The sequence below is a fragment of the Brachyhypopomus gauderio genome, chromosome 13, assembly GCF_052324685.1.
Source record: "Brachyhypopomus gauderio isolate BG-103 chromosome 13, BGAUD_0.2, whole genome shotgun sequence".
NCBI lineage: Eukaryota > Metazoa > Chordata > Actinopteri > Gymnotiformes > Hypopomidae > Brachyhypopomus > Brachyhypopomus gauderio.
This window is the reverse complement of record NC_135223.1, coordinates 434,485-460,521: the sequence shown is the minus strand read 5'-3', so window position 1 is coordinate 460,521 and position 26,037 is coordinate 434,485. Positions and strand designations below refer to the sequence as shown.

The window sequence follows — 26,037 nt, the reverse complement described above, 5'->3', positions numbered from 1 at the left end:
TCATTTATTTAATAAGAAAACAAAAACTATTAGACTGACCATTAATATGACAGTCAAACTATGAGACCACACAAATAGATAAATTGATTAATATGTCACAATTTAATAATTGATTGAGTATAATAATAATAATAATAATGAAATTAATTATTTCAAATATTGAATTATTGATTGAAATAATTGAGTCTAGAAAAAAACAGTCCAGTATCTTAAATCATCACATGATCATAGGAATTCAAGATTATCTTCAACTCTATAGAGCTGCAGCAAATAGTTAATAGTTCACTACTATTAGGCATTTTCCAAAAGTCTCTAAAGACAGCTGCTATTAAACCACTCTTGAAAAAGTGAACTCTGTAACCTTCTGTACAGACCTACAGACCTGTCTAAAATCTTCTTTTTATTGCAAAAACCATCTCATATCTAGCCCCGCTCCCACCTGTCAATCATATCTCATTTCCTCATTCCATTTGCTTGTGATTTGTTTTCCAATGTGCTCTTGTTGTCATTCGGTTGTTCCCTCCTATCTATTTGTAACCACGCCCCTTGTTCATTGTCACCTGTTTCTAGTTGAATCTCTTTCTTATCTCGTGTATTTAAGCCCTGTGTGTTTGGTGTATTGTTGCTGGTCTTTGTGCATTACTGCCTTTGTTTGTGCTTTAATGTCTTTGAATGTGTAAGCTTGTGTGTAATACTTTGCAATCCTCTGGTCAGCCCTGCTGTTAGTTACTACTCCATTTCTTGTCGTATTTGACTATGTCTAAACCTGCCCTCTTATCTCTCAACACCGGTGGCATTACATCAAGAAAGTGGTTTCCATGTTTCCAATAAACATACTAAATAAATTAGTTTCTTGAAAACCAGTGGTTATTTTGAATTGTCAGGCTTCTAACCTCACAATAGCATGGAAACTTACGGTGGCAGAGAAGACCCATCACAATGCAAAAGAAAAATGCTCTGCAAATGCACAACACAATTAATCAAAATTCGAATGCATACGTTGTCATGCTACAGCCCCTGACCCCTCCCCTTTGGACTTTTATTGTCTACGTGTTTATGTTGTCTACGTCTGTGGATCTTTGTGGGTGTGGTTGTGTCTGAGTGTGTTCATCGGTCTCACCTGTGGCTCGTCTCGTGATTTAGTGTGCGTTCGTGCAGTGTCCCATGCTCGTCTTTGTCAGAGTCTGTATGTGTAAGTGTTCTATGAGCGCTGTCTGTGCATCATTGATAATAAAGGTGAACGTGTGCTATTCATTCTGTGCAGCCTCGTTTTGTTGATGCACACTCAGTGTCACATACACTACATTTCTGACACATACTGAAAATCCATCACAACACAACAAAAGGCCACAACGCAATGGAAGTTATTCTGGACAAATTATTATAAGCAGTGACTACCAAGTGAAAAGTAAGGAAAAGTTGGGATTGATGCAGGACCACAAGCTGTAGAATGTAAATCAATTCCACCATTGTTTTATTCTTTCCATTCTGAATTTCAATAGCATTTGAAAGATTTACTGCACATAGATTCAATCAAAACTGATATAAAATGATGAAAAGCAGAAATTGTTATTTTAAAAATCTAGTGGTTGTATATCATTACTACCACCATGTTTTACTATACATTAATGACTAATTTGTAATATGGTTGCATTGTTTCAGGAATGTATAATGGAAAAAATTATATCAAGCAGGAACTACATTACATTACACAATCCAATAGTTATATCATTACTGACACATAACACTTTTGTTTCTTCTTTAGAAACTTTTGTTACTTCTACCTTGGTGGGCCACTTACAGTATATGAATCTAGTATGTAATACTTAATGCAATTTAAATACAAAATACATTCACATTATTTCCATATTCATTACAACTCACATTAAATAGTCTTGATATTACTATTCAATTTAGTATAGCATAAACTGTGCTTCAAACAGTACTGAAGCCAAAAGACATAGATATATATATGAAATGCATAGCAGTGGTCTGCGTTTGTCCATATTACAACCCTGTTGTAACGGTTGGCGCAAGGCGACGGACGAGACAGAAATCTGGCGTTTCTTGCATACACGTAACTTTATTGGATTTACACACGTAACGCAGACAGCGCACGAAGAACACTCAACACGAAGCGTGACGAGTCACAAACAAAGACGAGCATGGGACACTGCGCGAACGCACATTAAATAGACAAACCACATAAGTCCCGAGTGATGACGAGATGAGCCACAGGTGAGACGGATGAACACAAGGCGTAACCACACCCACGGAGATCCACAGACGTAGGCGACCAGACGTAGACAATGTAAACACACGCCCAAAAGGGAGGGGTCGGGGACTGTTATGTGACACCTGTAGAACATTTACGTGTTTCTATTTGCATTTTTACGTTTGTTCCTGATATGCCTTGTTCATAATGATCCCTAACATATAAACTAAAATTCGGTCGAAATAATTGAAAATATGAAACGTCCAGTATGAACCAAATTGTATACCCATTTTCAGAGATTCCATATTGCACGAATAAATAAAGAATAAAGATTAAATACTTGTTAACATGCTCAAAAGCATGTATAAAATAAATAAGGCATGTACAGATTCGTCTTAAATTTAGAGTAAACCAAATTATGTCCATTAGAGGGCATTAAGGAGGAACAAAAACAAAATATCACATGGCAAATTGTACAAGATCGCAAAAATTGTACCGATGTTTCTTTATGTTTTAGGTTTGTTGTTTTAGGTATGTTGTTTTTGCTCTGATTAGATAGTAAACGTTATATCCGTAAGAAATATTTTTCAACTATGTTACAATTTTATACAATGCATAAGACAATAAGTACTGTCTGTCGGGTTTCATGTGAACCCGTAATGGTTTATGAGGCTGTGTAGGTCGTGTGAAGTTGAAACGTCGCTAGATCAGTTGTTGCCTCTGTGGGCATTTCATCACCTCCTTTTCTTAAAAAGACAGACTGACTGACTGAGTGTCAAGAAAAACACATAACCCTCCTCCAGATCATTAGCTGCACACCTGTCTCTCGTTTCATCCAGCCCCTCCTCAATTACTTAAAGGCGGAAGTAATGCGTCCTGATTGCGAAGTATTTCCGTTTTCATGCCGCATACCGAGTGTTCTATTGATTCCATTGCCTGCCCGTGTTCTGACTTCTGTTTCCCTCGTAGACCTCTCCCTCAGCCTAACCCTTTGGTACCTTTCAGACTCTGCCTTCCCGTTGTGACCCTGGACCGACCTGACTTCATGCCGCACACTTTTGTGTGCAAAGCCCCTGTGTATAGCTCCTCTGGTTGGCAACAGACACAGGGTTGCCAACTCTCACGCATTGAGCGTGAGACACACGTATTTGACCGTTTTCACACGCTCTCACGCCACACTTCCGATATCTCACACCGAAAAAAAAATCCAGTTTATTTACCTCAGATCCACATATATGATTCAATAAGTTACTAGTTCCCTGGCGCTGGCGCCAACCACCGGCGATATAACACTTAATCTGTGTCAATTTTACGTTCGCCACCCCCCCTCTCAACAACTTACGTTCCACAACCCCCCGCCCCCCCGCTCAACAATTTACTGTGCATTCACACCGAAAGTGATAAAATCGCTCTCCGTTAGGGGTGGGTGGATCGATATTTATATTGATAGTATCAATACAAAGGTGAGGATCGGTATCGGATCTATACCACGGCGAAAATATTGATTCTTTTGCTGCAGTTTAGAGGTCTGAGCGGGACTGCTTTTTTAATCCCGCTCCCGCCCGCTCCCGCTTGTTTTAATCCCGCTCCCACCAAAAAATCGCTTGTTTTAATCCCGCTCCCGCCCGCACCTGCTTGTTTTAGTCCCGCTCCCACCCGCACCGGCCAAAAAATCGCTTGTTTTAATCCCGCACCCGCCCGCCACATACACATTTCTGTCGCCCCCGCCCGCAATCCTAATATGAATTGAATTAATTAGATTTAGTACTTGAAATATTCTTATATATTTATTAAAACAGCAATATAGCGATGGATCGCGCTGTCCCATTTCTTACCACAGTCCAAACACATGCCGTCAGGTGACGTACACCAACACTTTCTGATATCAATCACAACAAGCCGATTTCCTTCTCCATTAATTACAATGGAATATGACTTCCATACATCAGACTTTCCTGTAGTTGGCTTAATTGTGGTGTATTCGCCTGTTTTAATTGAATTTTCCACAGCTGAAACTGGTTGACCGTCTACAGCAGGGGTCGGCAACCTATGGCACGCGTGCCACCATTGGCACGAGGCATAATCACTGGCACGCGACACGCTGGACCAGCATCAGCAAAAATATAATTTAATATAAATTATTATATTAATGGATTATAATTTCAAGTAAAAAGTATCGCCCCCCAAACAGTTTGGAAGTATCGGTATCGGCGATACTGACCAGTATCGTATCGATACCAAAATTCCGAGTATCGCCCACCCCTACTCTCCGTCGCCGAGTCGCTAGCATCGCATTGCGTGGGGGCGTGTCCAACATCCCGCCGGCATGCAGCACGTGACAGATATTCAAATCACGTTTTTAAAGCAGGACGCAGTATTTATTTATTTTAATCTATTGATGACAGGACACACGATTATAAAGGAGTGCGTGTATAAAACATAGTGTGTGTATAAAACACATTGTCACGTAGGGTGACATCATCATACTCCACACTTTGCTGCCCCATATACACACTCCCTTCTATTCCAACTGTTTGCCCAACCTGCAGTCCGAGCATGATGGTGAGATTACGAGGTTCCTGAGTTACGATTTTTCGTGGTTACTACACATCTCCCATTTACTGTATAAAGCCTTGTTTGGACCTAAGTGGTTCTGCGTCGTAAACGGAACTTGGTGTTTGGTGTGCACGGCGGAAGAATACATGGTTATGCGACTCGGGACCGAGGAGGACAGCTATGGAAGGCCGTTTTAACATAAAATGGGCTTCGACTGATTATCTGTAATTACATTCTGGATATCTAAATATTAGTTTTGACTAGTAACAATTACAATTTGACTATCTTGAATAACAATTCAAGATATCTACATTTACATTCTACCTAGTAAGAAGAACAATTCAAGATATCTTCAATTTCAATTTGACGGATCAAAATGATATCTAAAATGACGTCACTGGATTCGTCATTTTATGAGTCACACATCATTCAAGACCAACTACAGCCATCATTTCACTTGTGTCCATGCCAGTGTGGTTGAAATTCTGCAACCCTTAAATGGTGAGCACAATAAAAGTTAGAAGCAGTTGGGTAAGGTAATAAAGTAAAATGAATTTATTAAGCAAGTATGGGTTAATCTAGACATCTCCATTAACAGACATACAAGGCATTTGCAAAAGAGAGCTAATTCCCCCCTTGGAACTCTCATCTTTTATACTAATTATCTATGAACATGAGGTGAACATGAGGTGATTAAATGATTGAATAAACTTGGCATAATTCACACATGATTTATGTGATGGTCTGAGAGCCGACGTGCCCACTTCCAAGATAGAGACTAAGAGACCAGCTGGTGCCTTCAGTATGGATAAGAGCGAAGTCATCATGTCGCGGGAATGGGCCAATGACGTCCAGGGGAAAGACAGTAAAATTCTAAGGCCTACTGAGCCATACCAGGTACTGATGGCTTCAGTGCCCTATGATTAACACACTAATTAAACATATACTAAATTAACATATTAACATATACTAAATAAAGCATAGCATCGAGGAAAATGTTAGATTTTCCACCACACCAGCATCTGAATGTTTCTGCATTGTGGTGAAGGGCACTTTTTAGCGCACATGGAACACTTCATTATAAAAAAAATTCTAATCTCTAAACGTGAGTTTTCAATGGAAAAAAGTCACGCAGCCGACTGATAAAATTCATATCCAATATTAACTATATACAGTCATGTCCTTCAGTTAACTTCTGTTTACCATCCACTGTCTGCAGGCCTTGTTGCACATATTTTGCAATTAGTCAATCAATATAGGCCTACAATTAAGACAGTAAAAAGACTGTAAAGTAGGAGAAGGAGTTATAGGCTACTTGTCATTACATGAATGCAGATTTTTCACAGGTAATGGGGAACTTCCCGTTTCTTCTTTCACAAATGAATGTGTTAATGTATGTTGCCTACCAAAACCTATACAACAGAAGACGTTCAGCTTAAGCCCAACGTGAAATCATTTTGTTGTGCAGTAAAATGTCTCATACAGCACCAAACTACTAAGCATTTTAGCCGACTGGTCATCTGATAAAGTAGTCGCTCTAGCCCAAATCAATGATAGATAACGTGAGGACGTCCACATACAAATAATTAAGGTAGAGTTTGCAAATCTATGTGTTACAGTTTTTCCCAGTCGGTTTGGTTCATTTCTCACATCATGCTTTACATTGGCATCACAACTAGTGCATTTCTCAAAACAGTTAGTGCAAACAGCAAAACTCAATGAAATACCTGCAAAAGCAGATACTTCACTCAAAATTCTTTGTTTTTGACCCAAAATCAAATATTTAGGTCAGTCAATTTGTCAGTGCCATCAGAATATCTAGTCTGTGTCATTGCCTATGAACAAGGCAGTCAAAATACTTAGTCATGTTGTCAGTGCAACTATAAGTCACAGTCAGTGCAGACTGTATATTCTGATGGAAACTAGCTATGCTTTTGATTTCAAGAAGAATTCTGTGGTATATCAAATACATGTTACACACATACAAACTTACATGGAACACAAAGTTACACATGACTATGTGGGAGACTGGACTGGAATCAAATTTTTACAGCAATATTGTTTGACGGTATTGTTCGCACTGCAATTTGTTGACAAAAACACTGACTGAAATTCAGAAAAGACAGACAACTGACTGGAAAAACTGCAAAATTAGAAACTTATTCTACACATTCAAAACAACCTGAGCACATACAGCCTCCTCTTGCTGTGTGAAAATGGAACCTCTGCTACCACTATGAGCTAGTCTTGATATCCTATATGGTATAAGAATGCAAAAATGCAAAAAAAATAAATAAAAAAAAATGAATAACATGTCAGAAAGTATGTCAATGTGCAGCATTACAGCAGAGAGCACATTTCTGAATTACATACATGTTTTCTCTATGAAATGTTTGAACGATTGAAGACACAGTTGATCTTCCAATATTCGGCTGCACCCAGCAACCAGCTTCAGCCATTGTGAGACCATTACTTACATGTAAAACATGGTCCACAATTGTTGCCCTTACTGTATTTCACCGTTTTGTCCCCTCAGCCTTACACCAGTCTTACCCATCTACACCATATAGTCTTACCCCTCTACACCACAGTCTTACTTCTCCTATTGACTGTTCACCCTATACATGGCCTTGTCTTTCCATTATGAGACTTTGTGATACTGCCGTGTTTAGCGTCTATAAATGTTTGACAATTACAGTAAAGGTTCATGAGACGCACCTCTGACCTGTGGTTGAGACTGTAGGTACCATGCTAAACCAGCAGGTGGCAGTACCACTGGCAACACATTGAACAAGCTTGCTTTGACGGAAGTAAGGGTGTGTGTCTACAGTTCAGGTGTTTAAATACCCTGAACAGCCATTCATCTCCCTCTCTCTCTGGTTTGACCGACACGAGGTTAGACCTATTAAAGGGAGGCTCCATAATATCTCTCTCTGGTTTGACAGACACATAGGTTAGACCTATTAAAGAGAGGCTCCGTAATATCTCTCTCTCTGGTTTGACAGACACATAGGTTAGACCTATTAAAGAGAGGCTCCGTAATATCTCTCTCTCTGGTTTGACAGACACATAGGTTAGACCTATTAAAGAGAGGCTCCGTAATATCTCTCTCTCTGGTTTGACAGACACATAGGTTAGACCTATTAAAGAGAGGCTCCGTAATATCTCTCTCTCTGGTTTGACCGACACATAGGTTAGACCTATTAAAGAGAGGCTCCGTCATTTCTCTCTCTCTGGTTTGACTGACACCGAGGTTAGACCTATTAAAGAGAGGCTCCGTCATTTCTCTCTCTCCGGTTTTTCTTTGAGAACACGCGAACTTTGCAACGACTAACAGCAAACAGCTGAAAGTCGTATTACTTAATTAATGAGCCCGAGTTACGGTGTAATCTAACCAGCAACCGATCAACGTTACCGCGACAACAGATTCACCGAACGACTTCAATCAAGCTTGTTAACGTGGCCACACGGACTGAAACAAAGGCGATCAATTCCCTTTCGTTAAACCGTGAACGAGACTCTCATTCCTGGACGATTCCCCAGCACACCTGGACGACATCGCTTTATCAACGAGGAGCCTGCGGTGGAAATTCCCTCCTAATTCAGGGAGGACGACGACACTACCCCAAATCCTCAACACGTGAGACTCTTAACGCTGGGCATAGTTTATAAAAGGGCAAAGTTATTTGAACTGTAGAGTTAACCAAGCTTTCTGTTAATACATTCTTAATGTGTTTAACTTTATTTTCATAATCTTCATCAAGATTTGTATATACAAAGCTCTCTTTGCTGTGCATGCCACCATCTTTTATTTATCTGATTAATGGACAACTTGTAGTCTTCCCCATTCTCAGACACACCACATTAATTTTTAGTTATTAAGCCAGCTCCATTACTCTTTGTTCTGACCACGTTGGAATAAACCAGCTGAGCTTATTAACATACAGTCGCGCTGCTCTACGGTTTAAAGTCGGCGCCATTTTAGTTGCTTTGTTCTCTATAGGAGAACTGAGATTACAGCTCCGCCTCCTCACACGCGCACAAGCGCGTGCACACATTACACTCCTCCCCGTTATATACACACACACACACACACACACACTAAGTACCCAGTCTTCACTGTAAATGTACTGATCCTAGTTGATGCCGTTTGTTTTAGAATAGTTGGTTTTAACTAAATGTATCATTTATTTTCACCAAATTGTCTGTGTTGATGTCATTCAAAAGTGGTTGTTGCCAAAACCTCCAAAGAATTCATAGTTAAATCCTTCAGATACCAAACCATTAATTACCTTTTAGTTGATAACTAAATGTTATGGCTCTGGTATAATTAGAATATGAGACTGATTCTAAATTAATGAGACTGATTAATGATTAAGGTAAAACAAATTATATCTACTTTAAAGGATTAGTAGGTGAAACCCCTACATAATTGGTGCCCCGTGTGAGGAAGATTTCTGGCTCAACCATATTTGTTTGATATCAACCATATTTTCATATCACAGGCTTTCATGCCATTAGAATAGGACCATCTCCAAATTCGCCAGAAGAGGGCGCCAGAGCGCTTCCCAAGTCTTCCTATAGAGGAAAGCTAATTCTTGGTAACTTTAGTTTGGTAATACCTTATTCTAATTTGTTTACTACTATTCACATTCATTGAGCAGTCAACTGAAGATCAGTATATTTATTTTACTCATTTATTTCTGATTACTTCAATAGTAATTCAGTTGCTTTAATTTGTGTGGCATCCCACTGATTTCCCCTGTACTGCAGAAGTATTGGGATAATTATTTAGCAGTTATCAGACTTCACTGTCTTTGTATAACTTTACTATTGTAGTCTTTGGTCCAGTGTTCTAGTGTTTAGTTTCAGAGACCATAATCACCTTTGGCACAATTCTTTTTACCCCAGTTTTCAATTTGGCTTGTCCACCTAGGTAATTACCCTTTTTACCTGCCCACACTTGCCAGACACAAGGTCCTGGCACAATAGCTAAGCCAGATTGTACTGAAGCTGACTTGATTTTGTCCTTTTGAAATAGTCTATAGGTGCACTTAGAGAGACTAACCATGGCTTTTCTAAAGCAGAATACTTGTCCATCTCTGGTTGTTCAGCTCCTTCAGATGCTTGAACCAGGTAGGAAGGATGTTGACAAACCTCTAAAGGACTCCTTTGAGGAGACCCCTACCGTTCCAGATGTAGTTTTTAAAATGTTCCTTCTAAGTCAGCAGCAGGCTCACTTAGAAGTAGAGGCACTACGCAAGGAAAATAGACTCCTCAAACAGGACACTGCTAAGCTCAGTTCTGAGGTTGAGAGCCTTCGCCACAACCTCCAACTGACCACTCATGCGCTGAATGACGTGCTCACCGTAAGTGAACGTCACACGGGCTTAACAGAAACTGCCCGCCTCCAAAGGGAGAGTGAGCTTGCTCGTGCGAGAGCGCAAGATTTCCTTGCAACTAGATCCGGCACCTCTAGACCTTCTTTATTAGTTACAGTAGAAAGCCCATGTAGTCAGCACTCCACAGGTGATGATGCACCTCTCGTACATCCTAAGGCCCCAGCTCCAGTCCCCATGAGTCTTAGGTTAGATGTAACTAGTTCTTCCTCAGAGTATCCGTATGATACTACTGAATGTTCAGCTTCTGAAGCTCAAAGTGAAGCCTCTGTGGAGAATCACCCTCCTAGAGCAGATGCCCTGTCTGCATCCTCTTGCTACGAGTCAGCAGAGCCCTCTTACCCGTCCCTAGCTTCTGCCCCCTTACTCTTGAGTAACAAAAAGAGTAATACTAATCCTGCTATGTCTTTTGGCCCTCCTTATTCTCTGCATGATGTCCAGACCAGGGACATCCCGTCAGGTACAACAGCTAGGAAGCCTTACTTAAATGCTGAGCATCATTCCACTGACCCACGCACAGGCTGGCGCAGTGACGTACATGTTCCAGCTTCTTCCTCAAGGAGAAATGCAGGTATTTCTCAACTTGAGATGCGCAAAGGCTCACTGTTGCCCCCTATGGACAGAGACCAGGAAGGTAGAAAGCATGCTGGTGACCATTATCCTCTGTGTGATGTCCAGACCAGGGACATCTCATTAGGTACCACAGTTAGGAAGCCTTGTATAAACGCTGAGCATCATTCCACTGACCCACGCACAGTGATGTACATGCTCCAGCTATTTCCTCAAGAGGAAATGCAGAAATTTCCCAACTTGAGATGCACAAAGGCTCACTGTTGCCCCCTATGCACACAGAGCAGGTCGGCAGGAGGCATGCTGATGTACACCACTGGCAGAACGTACAGACAAGGGACGTCTCACCAGATAGATAGATTGGCACCAATTATGTAGGGGTTTCACCTATTAATCCTTTAAAGTAGATATAATTTGTTTTACCTTAATTATTAATCAGTCTCATTAATTTAGAATCAGTCTCATATTCTAATTATACCAGAACCATAACATTTAGTTATCAACTAAGGGTAATTAATGGTTTGGTATCTGAAGGATTTAACTATGAATTCTTTGGAGGTTTTGGCAACAACCACTTTTGAATGACATCAACAGACAATTTGATGAAAATAAATGATACATTTATTTAAAACCAACTATTCTAAAACAAACTGCATCAACAAGGATCAGTATATTTACAGTGAAGACTGGGTATTTTGTGTGTGTGTGTAAAAAGGGGAGGAGTGTAATGTGTGCAGGCAATTGTGCGTGTGAGGAGACGGAGCTGTAGTCTCAGTTCTCCTATAGAGAACAAAGCAACTACATTTACAGTGAAGACTGGGTACTTAGTGTGTGTGTGTGTGTGTGTGTGTGTGTGTGTGTATAAAGGGGAGGAGTGTAATGTGTGCACGCGCTTGTGCGCGTGTGAGGAGGCGGAGCTGTAATCTCAGTTCTCCTATAGAGAACAAAGCAACTAAAATGGCACCGACTTTAAACAGTAGAGCAGCGCGACTGTATGTTAATAAGCTCAGCTGGTTTATTCCAACGTGGTCAGAACAAAGGGTAATGGAGCTGGCTTAATAACTAAAAATTAATGTGGTGTGTCTGAGAATGGGGAAGACTACAAGTTGTCCATTAATCAGATAAATAAAAGATGGTGGCATGCACAGCAAAGAAAACTTTGTATGTACAAATCTTGATGAAGATTATGAAAATAAAGTTAAACACATTCAGAATGTATTAACAGAAAACTTGGTTAACTCTGCAGTTCAAGTAACTTTGCCCTTCTATAAACTATGCCCAGCAGTAAGAGTCTCACGTGTTGAGGGTCTTGGGTGGTTTCCTCGTCCTCCCTGAATTCTCCTGGAATTAGGAGGGAATTTCCACAACAGGCTCCTCGTTGATTAAAAGCGACGTCGTCCAGGTGTGCTGGGGAATCGTACAGGAATGAGAGTCTCGTTCACGGTTTAACAGCAGGGAATTGATCGCCTTTGTTTCAGTCCGTGTGGCCGCGTTAACAAGCTTGATTGAAGTCGTTCGGTGAATCTGTTGTCGCGGTAACGTTGATCGGTTGCTGGTTAGATTACACCGTAACTCGGGCTCGTTAATTAAGTAATACGACTTTCAGCTGTTTGCTGTTAGTCGTAGCAAAGTTCGCGTGCTCTCAAACAAAACCGGAGAGAGAGAGATGACGGAGCCTCTCTTTAATAGGTCTAACCTCGGTGTTAGTCAAACCAGAGAGAGAGGGAGATATTACGGAGCCTCTCTTTAATAGGCCTAACCTATGTGTCGGTCAAACCAGAGAGAGAGAGAGATGAATGGCTGTTCAGGGTATTTAAACACCTGAACTGTAGACACACCCTTACTTCCGTCAAAGCAAGCTTGTTCCATGTGTTGCCAGTGGTACTGCCACCTGCTGGTTTAGCATGGTACCTACAAGACCATTGGTTGATCTAAGCCTTCACCAATTCCCTTTCTTACTGTAACTGCATGTTCACTTGCAAACAATTTACTGTAATCAAATTAGGATAAATTACCAAAATGTAACAAAAAAATTAACTAAATAAATGTAAAATGATGCCGTAGAGATTATGACAACATGTTCAGCACTCTTGCATATAATGACCTAGGCGATGACCCAAAGATTAAATGTTTGGGAGGGTAAGACAATTCAACAGCCAATACATACAACACATTTTGATAAAAATGACATAAGCAACAGACAACTGCCCATGTCCATTTGCAATATGTACAAAAGCATCTGCAAAATGTTAAACACAAGGAGAAATTCAATTATGATGTGCACAAGTGACAAGGAGATGTGGAGACTGAATTAACTGTTTTGAGAATTTCAATTCTGATCTGAAAAATGAACCGAATCGACTGAGAAAAACTGTAAATGGCAAACGGTACGATTTGGCTTGATGTGTATGTGACCTGGCTGGTGGAGCATGGGAGAAGAAATCTATCTGTGACCGTGTGTGCTGTGCTGAAGACGCTTCCTTCCACTCGCTGAACTGAACTGCTGCTGCAGCGCATCTGGTGTGACAAAGGAAGAGAGAGGTCGGGTGTGTGCGAGGTGGTGGAGCATTTCAGGGCATTGTCTTTTAATCCAAAAGATCATTTCAAACTGACCTCGGTAAAATGATAATAATAATAGTAAAAAAAAAACAAAACGAAGTTTCAAAAGGGCACTTTCGTTGATAAAGGGCAGAGAGACCTGATGTCTATGTGTGCCCGGAACTGCTAAAAAAACTAAGAGGAAGTTAGGGAAGTTAGAGAAAGTGAAACTAATTAGAAACAAAAGGAAATACACCAGTATTATCGGTGGAGGGTGGAGGATTCACTTGTTTTGAAATAAGAAATAGTTTAAGGGTAAGATGCTTTAGGTCGTGTATTATGCTACTTAAAGTTGCATTTAACTATAGCTAGTGTTTTTGTGTAAATATCAAACCTCTAAGTTTGAAAAGTATCAAAGTTTGAAAGATTATACGTCGCTATAGCGTAGCTGCAGTTTAAGTAATCTAAAACTCGAAGTGGTTACATTTGTTAAACAGTTTTACATCTCTATATATTTCAGAACACATAGATTTGGTTTTCAGTTCGTATCCTTGCAATGCGCTCCTTTATTTGAAAAATATTTAACGAACATGTGCACTATAGGTGACTATACGGCTTATTGCAAAACATATAGGCCTACTAGGGTGCCCGCCAAAAACGAACTTCTGAATTTCACATGTGGTACCCTCTCAGTTTGTTATATGGCATGATAGTAAATCACTGTAATTTTTTCAAAATTTTTATTGAATATTTAAAGGTGGCTCAATGTGTATAAAGTTAACACATTGGTTAATATACGATAGCCGCTAGTGCTGGGCAGTTAATGTTTACTTTATGTCTCATCAACCAATGTCAAATTATTAATGCACTATCATATATAATCACAACTCAAATTGTATTATTTTAAAGTGAATTCACAACTGCTTTAACTAAGTTTATGCTACAGCCAGTCCAAAGAATTATAAAATTCACGCAGTCTGCGATGCTGTGCTGCTACTGCTAGTGCTGAATGTCATCTGCAACACTGCCAGGCTCTGCAAACAATGATTTCCTGGCGACGGGATATCTGGCTCTGTGGCTCAAGACTGCCTGCAGAAGATACTGTTTCTGATCTTCATTTGTTGTAATTGGAAGTGTTGAAGTCCTGCATCAGTTTTACTGCTCGCTCTGCTCTATCATTTACCACGGCCAAACTGTCAACATATTTCTTTGCTTGTAGAAAGTCGTCACATTTCTGCCAAGTGTCAGGATCTGCTTGTGTAAGGAAGTCTGCATTCAACCCAAGAGTGTGAAAGAATGATATTGTTCTGTTTGTGCCAAAGTCTTGGAGTTCCTTTTCAGGAATGACACCAGGTTCAATCTCGATCCGTTTTGGTGGCTTAGTTTCATCAGAGCCGGCTTTCTGAAGGGCAGTAATCATATTTCTTTTGATGTTGCTGTTCACACCATCAAAGAATGCAAGAGCGATTAATTCTTCACTCAGGTACCATAAGTGTCTTCGCCATATAGTATCAACTTTATTCATGTTGAGCCACCAGTAAATATTAACCTACAGCTCTGAAACTTTGCAGTGTTTATAAACAAAGCTGGCACTACAATTTGGGAGGGTACCACAGTCAAAATTGCCAACTTTAATTTTTTACATTGGTTTGGCGGGCACCCTAAGGCCTACACAACACACCTTGAGCCTATGTATCTAATATATTTGTGGTCATTTCCGTTCATTAAGCGATCCTTTCGGATTTTCAAATTGTAATACCTATGATTATTTTCAAGTAAAGTTCATTTTGCCCAGTCTACATATCTGTCTATCAGTTTTAGTTTTAACTCCTATCCCAACTTTCCCCTCAGTGACACAAAATGGGCAGTGTTCCCGTGCTTATCCTGGATTCTCTCAATGAACTGCTGGAAGAAGAATTCAAGAGCTTTAAATGGCAGCTGACAGATGGCGTGGCGAAGGGTTTTTGTCCAATATCCAAGGGTAAATTGGAGAAAGCCAGGCAAACAGATGTTGTGGACTTCATGGTGGGTCAGTATGGCCTCTCAGAAGCTGGGAATATCACTGTTAGAATCCTCCGGAACATCCAACATAATAATATCGCTGATGAACTGAAGAAACGACTATCAGACGGTAAGACAATGTTCTGCATATGACACTCCAACACCACACCACTAGAGATTTAGTGTTTTCCATAAACAAATCCTGTTTGTTTACCTGGTCACATAAACATCACACTGTACATTCTTCAAAAGGTGCTTAGCTGTACATAAAACTAAAACAACAGACCCATACAGTTCACAGTGGACAGTATTCTCTATGCAGCAGTGCAAAACAAGACAAATAAACAAGTCTGAAACAATAAAACAGTGTTTTGTGATGTGTTGATAGAACAATGCTGCATGAAGTGCAATTTCTTTAGGTTCAAAACAGATACAACAAAAATTTATGCTGATTGGTTCAAACCCATGTCTTTAAAAAACTGACCGTATAGCTATAAAACTAACCCCTTCGCTCCTTTCACTCCCTCTATTGTTGATATAACTCCCTGTCACATAGTTCATAATTTGGGCATCGTCTTCAATTCAACTCTGTTATTTAGACACCACATTAATTCTCTAGTTAAAATCTAATTTTTTATTTGCATAACAGGGCCAAAATTAGATTCTCTATCAGTCCACGGCATAAGCTCTTATTCACTTTTATCTCCTGTCGCCTGGATTACTGTAACTTTCTTTAATTTGCTCTCAGTTCATAAAGATCTGCTCATCTTCTCACCCGAACTCTCTCATAATTATATTTCGCCCGTTCCTCAACATCTTCACTGGCTCCCTGTTAAATACCAAATTCAGTCTAAAATACAAAAGGTGTCAGACTTATTCCCTGTTAATGGTGGAGTTGTACTTAATAAATGCCTAGGACTGATTTGTTCATTTCTATTATGGCCAAGGTGAGCTGTTTGAGCAGTGATGAGTGTTCCATCTTAAATTGCGAATGTGATCATTATACCACAGTACAAATTTTTGGTCTCTAATTTTTTTTTATTTTTAAGAGGAGCAAAATCATTGACTACTCAGTGAAATACTGATTCTAAGTGTTTAGTCATATGGTCAAGTTCTGACGGGTTTGAGGATATCAGGTCAGACGTGATCAGTCTGGGAGATTCACAATAATCTTGGTTCTGCGTCTCACGTGACTGTGCATCTCACGTGACAGTGCGCCTCACGTGCATGTGCGCCTCACGTGACTGTGCTCCTCACGTGGCTGTGCGTCTCACGTGACTGTGCGTCTCACGTGGCTGTGCGTCTCACATGGCTGTGCGTCAGGAGCTTCATTTACAGCTATGTGCTCATTTGGCTTCATCCAAGTGTCTGTTAGACACAGTATGCTAACAGTGTCCATTGAGAAACTGCTTTGCGGTTGTCCATGGCAGCTCATCTGTTTTTCTCTGTTTTTCTCCCTCACCTTTGTTCTTCTTTTTATCCTCCAGGCGCTCACCCGAATCCTGCTGTGTCTCTAAGTTTCTGCGTGTTGGGTCAGCTGCACTGGAAGAAGCTCCTGCCCTACTCTCTGTCTCAGGTGCTGGGTGCCTATCTGGCCTCTGCGGTTGTCTACATCATGTACTACGGTGCGGCCACAGGGAACCAGACCAGGAAGATATTTCCTCCTGTGCTTTGAATACACTGGTGTTACATAGAACTAAGTGCTAACATACCACAACATTCTGCAAATTACTCTATGCTTCACTTAACAACACTTCTTATCTATCTTTAATGTGATATGTCAGTGTTCTTATTGGAGCTACTTTCCTTTCTCCTACAGAAGCCATTATGGAGTACAGTGGTGGGGTTCTCACTGCATTCGGCCCTAATGAAACAGCCTCCATCTTCGCCACATACCCTACTGAAGGAGTTTCCCTGCAGACCAACTTCTTTGACCAGGTGAGCACTGTGCCAGCATTGCAGACAGACCTCATAAAATAAAACTATCCAGAGTCTTTAGTCCAGAAGCTTGCAGTTTGCCATGCAGCTTCTGTGTGGCGTTGTAAACATTGCTTCCTCTGCTGTGGGGGACAGGTGGTCGGCACTGCTACACTCTTGATGTGTATCCTGCCCCTGAGTGACCAGAGGAACAGACCTGCCCCTGATGCCCTGCTCCCACCCATCGTGGCGACCGTCGTCCTGGGAATATCCATGTCAATGTCCTCCAACTGTGGGGGAGCCATAAATCCGGCCCGGGACCTGGGTCCACATCTCTTCACGCTCACAGCAGGCTGGGGTACTGAGGTCTTTACGTGAGTGTTTGCCAGAACACCGATCTCTGTTCCGTGTGGCTGTTGTGTGGTCTGTTTTCGATGTGCTGTGTTTGGATCAACATAACAACAACTAGAGAGATACATAAACAAAGAAAAGTGTTCTCTATTTAATTCTTATTCAGTCCTAAACGTCTTGATGGTCAGTAATAGTAGTCCAGGGCTGCGGAGATACAGCAATAGCAGGGGAGAATTCGGGGTGGTGAGAGGGGCCAGGCCAGAGTGTTGATCCTTCACCATAGATAGTTTGGCAGGAGGTGGCTGGTCCAGGGTGGATAGCAGGAAAGGCTCATCTCTCCTCATCTCAGTATTTCTTGGGTAGGAGGGCAGCCATTTGGAAAAAGAAAAGAGGGACAATTAGCTCTGTAGGACAATGTGGGACAGCAATGGAGTGTATGGAGTGTATGGAATGCCAGCAACTCTGGCATTAAATTATTACAGCCTAGCTAAAGTGCAGAACCAGAAGTTAACACAGACTTGGGAGCATCCTGAGACATTGGCATCCACCCACTGCACTGTCAACAAACTTGAGTGATCACGTGCAGTGACAGGATGACAGTACCAGTGCCCCAGGTTATCATAAAACCCTTCACCCCTGAACCCCTGGATCTGTACCTTTATCGAAGGGGGCACATTAATTACCAAATGCTAAACTAAATAAGTAAGTTTGAAACCTAGACTTTGTAAGAGTCCCGAAAGCTTATTCCATAGTTGGAGGGGTCTTATAAGAAAAGGCTCTTCCCCCTGCTGTTACCTTATTAACTGTCGGAACTAATAAGAGGCCAGCACCCTGTGATCTTGGAGGACGTGGGGGTTCATAATAGGAAATAAGTTCCTGGAGGTAGTCAGGACCAAGCCCATGCATTGCTTTATAAGTCAGTAGAAGAATTTTTTAATCAATACAGAATTGAACTGGGAGCCAATACAAGGCTGATAGGACTGGTCTGATATGATTGAATTTTCTAGTTCTAATCAGAACTCTGGCTGTGGCATTTTGAACTATTTGAGGTTTATTTAGATTCCTATTTAAGCATCCTGACAGTAATGAGTTACAGTAGTCTAATCTGGAGGTGTGTACAGATTTTTCTGCATCATGCTGGGATAATGCATTTCTTAGCTTGGCAATGTTGTGGAGATGTAGAAAAGCTATCCTAGTAGTATTATCTATTTATCTATATATTTATCAAATGATAGGTCAGAGTCGATTAATGCGGTATGAGATGGAATGGGGTAGTCTGTGAGATTTAACATTAGATCTGGTATTTTCTGTCTTGTGGCCTTTGGGCCCAGAAGGAGAACCTCTGTTTTGTCACCATTAAGGTGGAGGAAGTTTAGCGACAGCATTTAACATCTCTTACACAGGTCTCAGTTATTCCTAAACTGGATTTGTCATCAGGTTTTGCTGATATGTAAAGTTGGGAGTCATCTGCATAGCAGTGAAAGTTGACACTATTGTTTGTTTATAACTGCCCAATGGTAGCATGTATAATGTAAATAATAATGGTCCTAAGATATTCCATACTCCATATTTCACGTTTGTGCATTTGGAGGGAAAAGTATTTAGCTCTACAAACTGATAGCGATTGGCTAAGTAAGAATTAATCCATGAAATGGCTGTGCCAGAGATTCCAACCAAGTTTTCGAACCGTTCTAGCAGGATCCTGTGATCTATTGTGTCGAAAGCTGCACTAAGATTGAGAAGCACTAATAGAGATATATATAGCCTTGATCTGAGGCAAGAAGGAGATTTGTTACTTTAACTAGTGCTGTTTCAGTACTGTGGTGGGCCCTAAATCCAGATTGGAACTTTTCAAATATGTGATTCCTATGCAGATATAAGCGTAATTGCTGCGCTACAGCTTTTTCTATGATCTTGGAGTTATATGTTTGAAATGGGTCTATATCTAGATAGTACAGCTGGATCAAGATTTGATTTCTTGATCAGAAGTTTAATGACCGCTAGTTTACAGGATTTGGGCATGTGACCTATTATAATGGATGAGTTTACTACCATTAGAAAAGGTTTGGTCACAAGTGGTAATACCTCTTAATTTTGAGGGAAGGAACTGAGTCTAATGTGCAAGTAGTATAATTTAACGATTAAATAATTTTCTCTAATTCTGATTGTGGGAGTGGATGAAAAGCATCAAGGATTTCTCCTAACGCAAAATTTCATTCAATATTAACCAAACCAGATGACAGACCAGATATTTTTTTTAAAAGGTTTTATATTTTGTCTAATATTCTATACTTTATTATCAAATGAATCCATAAAAACATTACTAGGTTCAGCACCTGTTTGATTTTTTGTAAGTTTATAAATAGTACTAAAAAGAAATCTAGGATTGTTTTTATTATTCTCAATTAATTTTTTTTTATTATTCTTAGCCTCTCAATCAATGAGGCTAAGTATGCTTTAGTCAGTGACCTTTTGTATTCAACATGTGACTCCTCTGCTATGCTCTCTTCACTGGCTTCCAGTAGCGGCTGCACGCACAAGATATAAAACCTTGATGCTTGCTTACAAAGCCAAAAATGGACTGGCCCCTCCCTACATGATGTCCATGGTAAAAAGCCGATCCATACAGCGAAGCTTGGCTCGACTCGAAACTCCATGCTTAAAGTCTCATGGAAGACAAAGCTCCAGACTATTCTCCGTCCTGGCTCCAAGATGGTGGAACGATCTTCCATTAGCTGCTAGGACTGCAGAGTCTATTGCTATCTTCAGGCGTAGACTGAAGACTCACCTGTTTGTTGAGTTCTTACCAGAGCACTAACTCAGCTGGTACCAGTTGCCATTGTTCTTAAATTGTATGTCTGTCTATGGTTATTTGTGCTTCTTGGCAAACATCTAACTTGTAAAACACTAGGTAATGACATTGACTCCTGTAGTTTAGTAGTAGTCTGAATCAATGGTATCTTGAATTCTGGCCTATCCATACTATTACCTAGACTGTCTGACTCCTCTGTATCTGATGGTGAGTAAGCTGAAGTAGTTAAGTCTGGGAGTGTTTCAACAAACTGTTTTGCAGTTGATGAATTTATGAAACGCTTTATACAATGGCGAGCAGACAAGCGGGTATTCAGGTTAAGATGTAGCTCAAAAGAGACCAGATAGTGGTCGGAGATTGCTGCGGATTGCGGGAGCGTATTTTGGCTACATCAATACCCAGCTTAAAATTTTTATCTAGGGTATGATTACAATAATGAGTACTGTTACATTTTGTGCAATGCCGACAAAGTTCAATATTAAAGTAAAGGCCCAAACTGCTCCAGGGTTGCCAACTTATCAAGATCACTTGGAGTGAGATTTTAACCTGAAGGGGGTGGCGGTGAACATAAGTTGACGGGGTGGGGGGGTGGTGTGTGTGCGGTGAATGGTAAATTGTTACCGGGGCGGTGTAAAATGGACACAAATTAAGTATTATATCGCGATCGATCGTTCGCCAGTGGTTGGCGCCAGAGCGAACTAGTAACTCATTGAATCATAGATATGGATCAGAGGTAAATAAACTAGATTTCAATGCGTGAGAGTTGGAAACCCTGCCGCCCATCTCAGGTATTTCATCTGTTGCAGAAGCAAAAATGCTTTGTCATTCTGTGATTGTAATTTTCTATTTATGTGTTATTATATGAAGTTCCCTCACACATCTCTTTAACTCATCCAGGTGCTTCGATTACTTCTTCTGGGTCCCTCTAGTGGCCCCGATGATCGGAGGCCTGATAGGCTGCTTTTTGTATGTCGTCTTCATCCAGTGGCACCTCCCTGACCCCAACATAGACCCAGAGTTCAAAGAACCGCCAGAGATCATGACAGCTACTAACACAAAAGTTCTGGAGGGCAAGGAAGGACTTCACTTCAAAATGGCTGACCTGTAGGGGAAATAGTGAACACAGACATTTCTCATTCAGACTTTATCTCATTTTCCAGTGTTTTAGCCAGGTTATTCATTCATCACAAAAAAGAATTATTACAGTCAGACCTGCATATTTCACAAATATACATAAAGCTCCATATGGGATATGGGAATATGAAACCATATTCAATTTTTTTGCAAATACATGTATACTTGCTTAACCTGCTTACCAAAACTTTGTTAGAAATTGTGTTTAAACAATTCTGAATCACCCTATGCACAAACAGAAGGATAAAAATCTGGCTTTTTTATCAAGCCTTATCATCATCCCCATATTTTTTTGTCACGTTCCACCCCGTTAAATTAAATTAAAGCTTTTATACACTTTTCTATGTCATGTAAATTGTATATTTATTTATATTTGCAAACAATGTATCATACTGAACAGTCACACACTGCTCATTTTTCTATGAGGGAATAATGTTGAATGTATCATGTATTTATATATATAATATACATATCAATACCATTTTGAAGCACATGACATAAAACAAGCTGTAATGTCTGTGGGTAATCAACAATTAATGCAGAAATCATATCTGGAAGTTGGAGTGCAATCTACATTCATGCTGTATTTATTTAAATTGTATTCAACACTGTACATACACAATATCAGTGTGAACTGCTTAAACAGTTTATTAGATTAGTACAAGTTAATTGGGAGCCTTAAAGACCACCTGCTGACACCACATTCCTCCCCACCCCCTCAGCAGCACCACCCCCCTCTCACGAACTGGACATTTGGCCCAGGTCTTCACCAACATGTTCAACCTGTCACTGGCTCTATCTGCTGGCCCCCATGGTGGAAGACATCAACAAATATTCCAGTGCACAGTTTGTACTCACTCCATTTCCACTCCTCACAGTCGCAGCATTTCCACTCTTCACAGTTGCACCATTTCCACTCACAGTTGCACCGTTTCCACTCCTCACAGTTGCACCATTTCCACTCACAGTTGCACCGTTTCCACTCCTCACAGTTGCACCATTTGCACTTTCTACAGTTGCTGCCATCAACCTGCAGCTTTTGTTATTTTGATTGATTTTCCTTTTAATAACAGTATGAAAAAAAATTCTATCTCATCACTTTTGCTGTTTCCCCAATGTGTGTATGCTTTAATGTCCAGATTTTCATTAATTTCAATTAAAGATGCCCATTCATGGTTAAATCTAGGATGCTTTATCATTGAGTGGCAGCATTGATGTCAAGAAGACAAGAAGAAACAAGAAAACCTTCAGCAAACAGACAACACCATGGCAAAATATAATGAGGTTAATATATTCTGAAAACAGAATATTAGAGGAGAAAAACTAAACTTCAAATCCATTATGAGCTCTATAGGCAAAGCCTGAGCAGTTTAAGCTGTGGAGTGAGCAGGCAGAGACAGCTGCACTTCTCTAAGATTATTAACAGGAACATAAACATCCAAACACTGTTGGCCATGGTTAAGCTTACAAACCCACCACAACAGATTGCCCCAGAGCTTGTCATTAGAGGACATTAAGGAGGAACAAAAACAAAATATCACATGGAAAATTGTACAAGATCGCAAAAATTGTACCGATGTTTCTTTATGTTTTAGGTTTGTTGTTTTAGGTATGTTGTTTTTGCTCTGATTAGATAGTAAACGTTATATCCGTAAGAAATATTTTTCGACTATGTTACAATTTTATACAATGCATAAGACAATAAGTACTGTCTGTCGGGTTTCATGTGAACCCGTAATGGTTTATGAGGCTGTGTAGGTCGTGTGAAGTTGAAACGTCGCTAGATCAGTTGTTGCCTCTGTGGGCATTTCATCACCTCCTTTTCTTAAAAAGACAGACTGACTGACTGAGTGTCAAGAAAAACACATAACCCTCCTCCAGATCATTAGCTGCACACCTGTCTCTCGTTTCTTCCAGCCCCTCCTCAATTACTTAAAGGCGGAAGTAATGCGTCCTGATTGCGAAGTATTGCCGTTTTCATGCCGCATACCGAGTGTTCTATTGATTCCATTGCCTGCCCGTGTTCTGACTTCTGTTTCCCTCGTAGACCTCTCCCTCAGCCTAACCCTTTGGTACCTTTCAGACTCTGCCTTCTCGTTGTGACCCTGGACCGACCTGACTTCATGCCGCACACTTTTGTGTGCAAAGCCCCTGTGTATAGCTCCTCTGGTTGGCAACAGACACAGGGTTGCCAACTCTCACGCATTGAGCGTGAGACACACGTATTTGACCGTTTTCACACGCTCTCACGCCACACTTCCGATATCTCACGCCGAAAAAAAAATCCAGTTTATTTACCTCAGATCCACATATATGATTCAATAAGTTACTAGTTCCCTAGCTCTGGCGCCAACCACCGGCGATATAACACTTAATCTGTGTCAATTTTACGTTCGCCACCCCCCCTCTCAACAACTTACGTTCCACAACCCCCCCACCCCCCTGCTCAACAATTTACTGTGCATTCACACCGAAAGTGATAAAATCGCTCTCCGTTAGGGGTGGGCGGATCGATATTTATATCGATAGTATTGATACAAAGGTGAGGATCGGTATCTGATCAATACCACGGCGAAAATATTGATTCTTTTGCTGCAGTTTAGAGGTCTGCGCGGGACTGCTTTTTTAATCCCGCTCCCGCCCGCTCCCGCTTGTTTTAATCCCGCTCCCGCCCGCTCCCGCCAAAAAATTGCTTGTTTTAATCCCGCTCCCGCACGCACCTGCTTGTTTTAGTCCCGCTCCCGCCCGCACCGGCCAAAAAATCGCTTGTTTTAATCCCGCACCCGCCCGCCACATACACATTTCTGTCGCCCCCCGCCCGCAATCCTAATATGAATTGAATTAATTAGATTTAGTACTTGAAATATTCTTATATATTTATTAAAACTGCAATATAGCGATGGATCGCGCTGTCCCATTTCTTACCACAGTCCAAACACATGCCGTCAGGTGACGTACACCAACACTTTCTGATATCAATCACAACAAGCCGATTTCCCTCTCCATTAATTACAATGGAATATGACTTCCATACATCAGACTTTCCTGTAGCTGGCTTAATTGTGGTGTATTCGCCTGTTTTAATTGAATTTTCCACAGCTGAAACTGGTTGACCGTCTACAGCAGGGGTTGGCAACCTATGGCACGCGTGCCACCATTGGCACGAGGCATAATCACTGGCACGCCACACGCTGGACCAGCATCAGCAAAAATATATATAATTTAATATAAATTATTATATTAATGGATTATAATTTCAAGTAAAAAGTATCGCCCCCCAAACAGTTTGGAAGTATCGGTATCGGTATCGGCGATACTGACCAGTATCGTATCAGTATCGTATCGATACCAAAATTCCGAGTATCGCCCACCCCTACTCTCCGTCGCCGAGTCGCTAGCATCGCGCTGCGTGGGGACGTGTCCAACATCCCGCCGGCATGCAGCACGTGACAGATATTCAAATCACGTTTTTAAAGCAGGACGCAGTATTTATTTTAATCTATTGATGACAGGACACACGATTATAAAGGAGTGCGTGTATAAAACATAGTGTGTGTATAAAACACATTTAATTGTCACGTAGGGTGACATCATCATACTCCACACTTTGCTGCCCCATATACACACTCCCTTCTATTCCAACTGTTTGCCCAACCTGCAGTCCGAGCATGATGGTGAGATTACGAGGTTCCTGAGTTACGATTTTTCGTGGTTACTACACATCTCCCATTTACTGTATAAAGCCTTGTTTGGACCTAAGTGGTTCTGCGTCGTAAACGGAACTTGGTGTTTGGTGTGCACGGCGGAAGAATACATGGTTATGCGACTCGGGACCAAGGAGGACAGCTATGGAAGGCCGTTTTAACATAAAATGGGCTTCGACTGATTATCTGTAATTACATTCTGGATATCTAAATATTAGTTTTGACTAGTAACAATTACAATTTGACTATCTGGAATAACAATTCAAGATATCTACATTTACATTCTACCTAGTAAGAAGAACAATTCAAGATATCTTCAATTTCAATTTGACGGATCAAAATGATATCTAAAATGACGTCACTGGATTCGTCATTTTATGAGTCACACATCCGTAATTCTTATTCAAGACCAACTACAGCCATCATTTCACTTGTGTCCATGCCAGTGTGGTTGAAATTCTGTAACCCTTAAATGGTGAGCACAATAAAAGTTAGAAGCAGTTGGGTAAGGTAATAAAGTAAAATGAATTTATTAAGCAAGTATGGGTTAATCTAGACATCTCCATTAACAGACATACAAGGCATTTGCAAAAGAGAGCTAATTCCCCCCTTGGAACTCTCATCTTTTATACTAATTATCTATGAGCATGAGGTGAACATGAGGTGATTAAATGAATATGATTGAATAAACTTGGCATAATTCACACATGATTTATGTGATGGTCTGAGAGCCGACGTGCCCACTTCCAAGATAGAGACTAAGAGACCAGCTGGTGCCTTCAGTATGGATAAGAGCGAAGTCATCATGTCGCGGGAATGGGCCGATGACGTCCAGGGGAA

At 40.7% G+C, this 26,037-nt stretch overlaps 1 protein-coding gene across 2 annotated transcripts; it reads left to right on the top strand.

The window, feature by feature from the left end:
- Nucleotides 1–13,451: 13,451 nt before the first annotated feature.
- On the top strand, nt 13,452–22,674 carry LOC143473715 (aquaporin-10-like). 2 transcript variants are annotated; one of them, XM_076970823.1, is made up of 6 exons: nt 13,452–13,593; nt 15,130–15,409; nt 16,767–16,904; nt 17,099–17,217; nt 17,353–17,570; nt 21,257–22,674. In XM_076970823.1, exons 2-6 carry the CDS (start codon nt 15,139–15,141, stop codon nt 21,465–21,467), a joined length of 957 nt encoding a protein of 318 aa, XP_076826938.1. In that variant the 5' UTR covers nt 13,452–13,593; nt 15,130–15,138; the 3' UTR covers nt 21,468–22,674. The 2 variants fall into 2 exon arrangements, with proteins under 2 accessions (XP_076826938.1, XP_076826939.1); XM_076970824.1 differs by lacking the exon at nt 13,452–13,593 and adding an exon at nt 13,950–14,761.
- Nucleotides 22,675–26,037: the final 3,363 nt, after the last annotated feature.

Bases quoted from the DNA above. Each gene is read 5' to 3' on its own strand.
- LOC143473715 (XM_076970823.1), top strand. From the start codon at position 15,139: ATGGGCAGTGTTCCCGTGCTTATCCTGGATTCTCTCAATGAACTGCTG. The intron at 15,410-16,766 runs GTAAGACAATGT...TTTATCCTCCAG, and splicing joins GAAGAAACGACTATCAGACG to GCGCTCACCCGAATCCTGCT. The intron at 17,571-21,256 runs GTGAGTGTTTGC...TAACTCATCCAG, and splicing joins TGGGGTACTGAGGTCTTTAC to GTGCTTCGATTACTTCTTCT.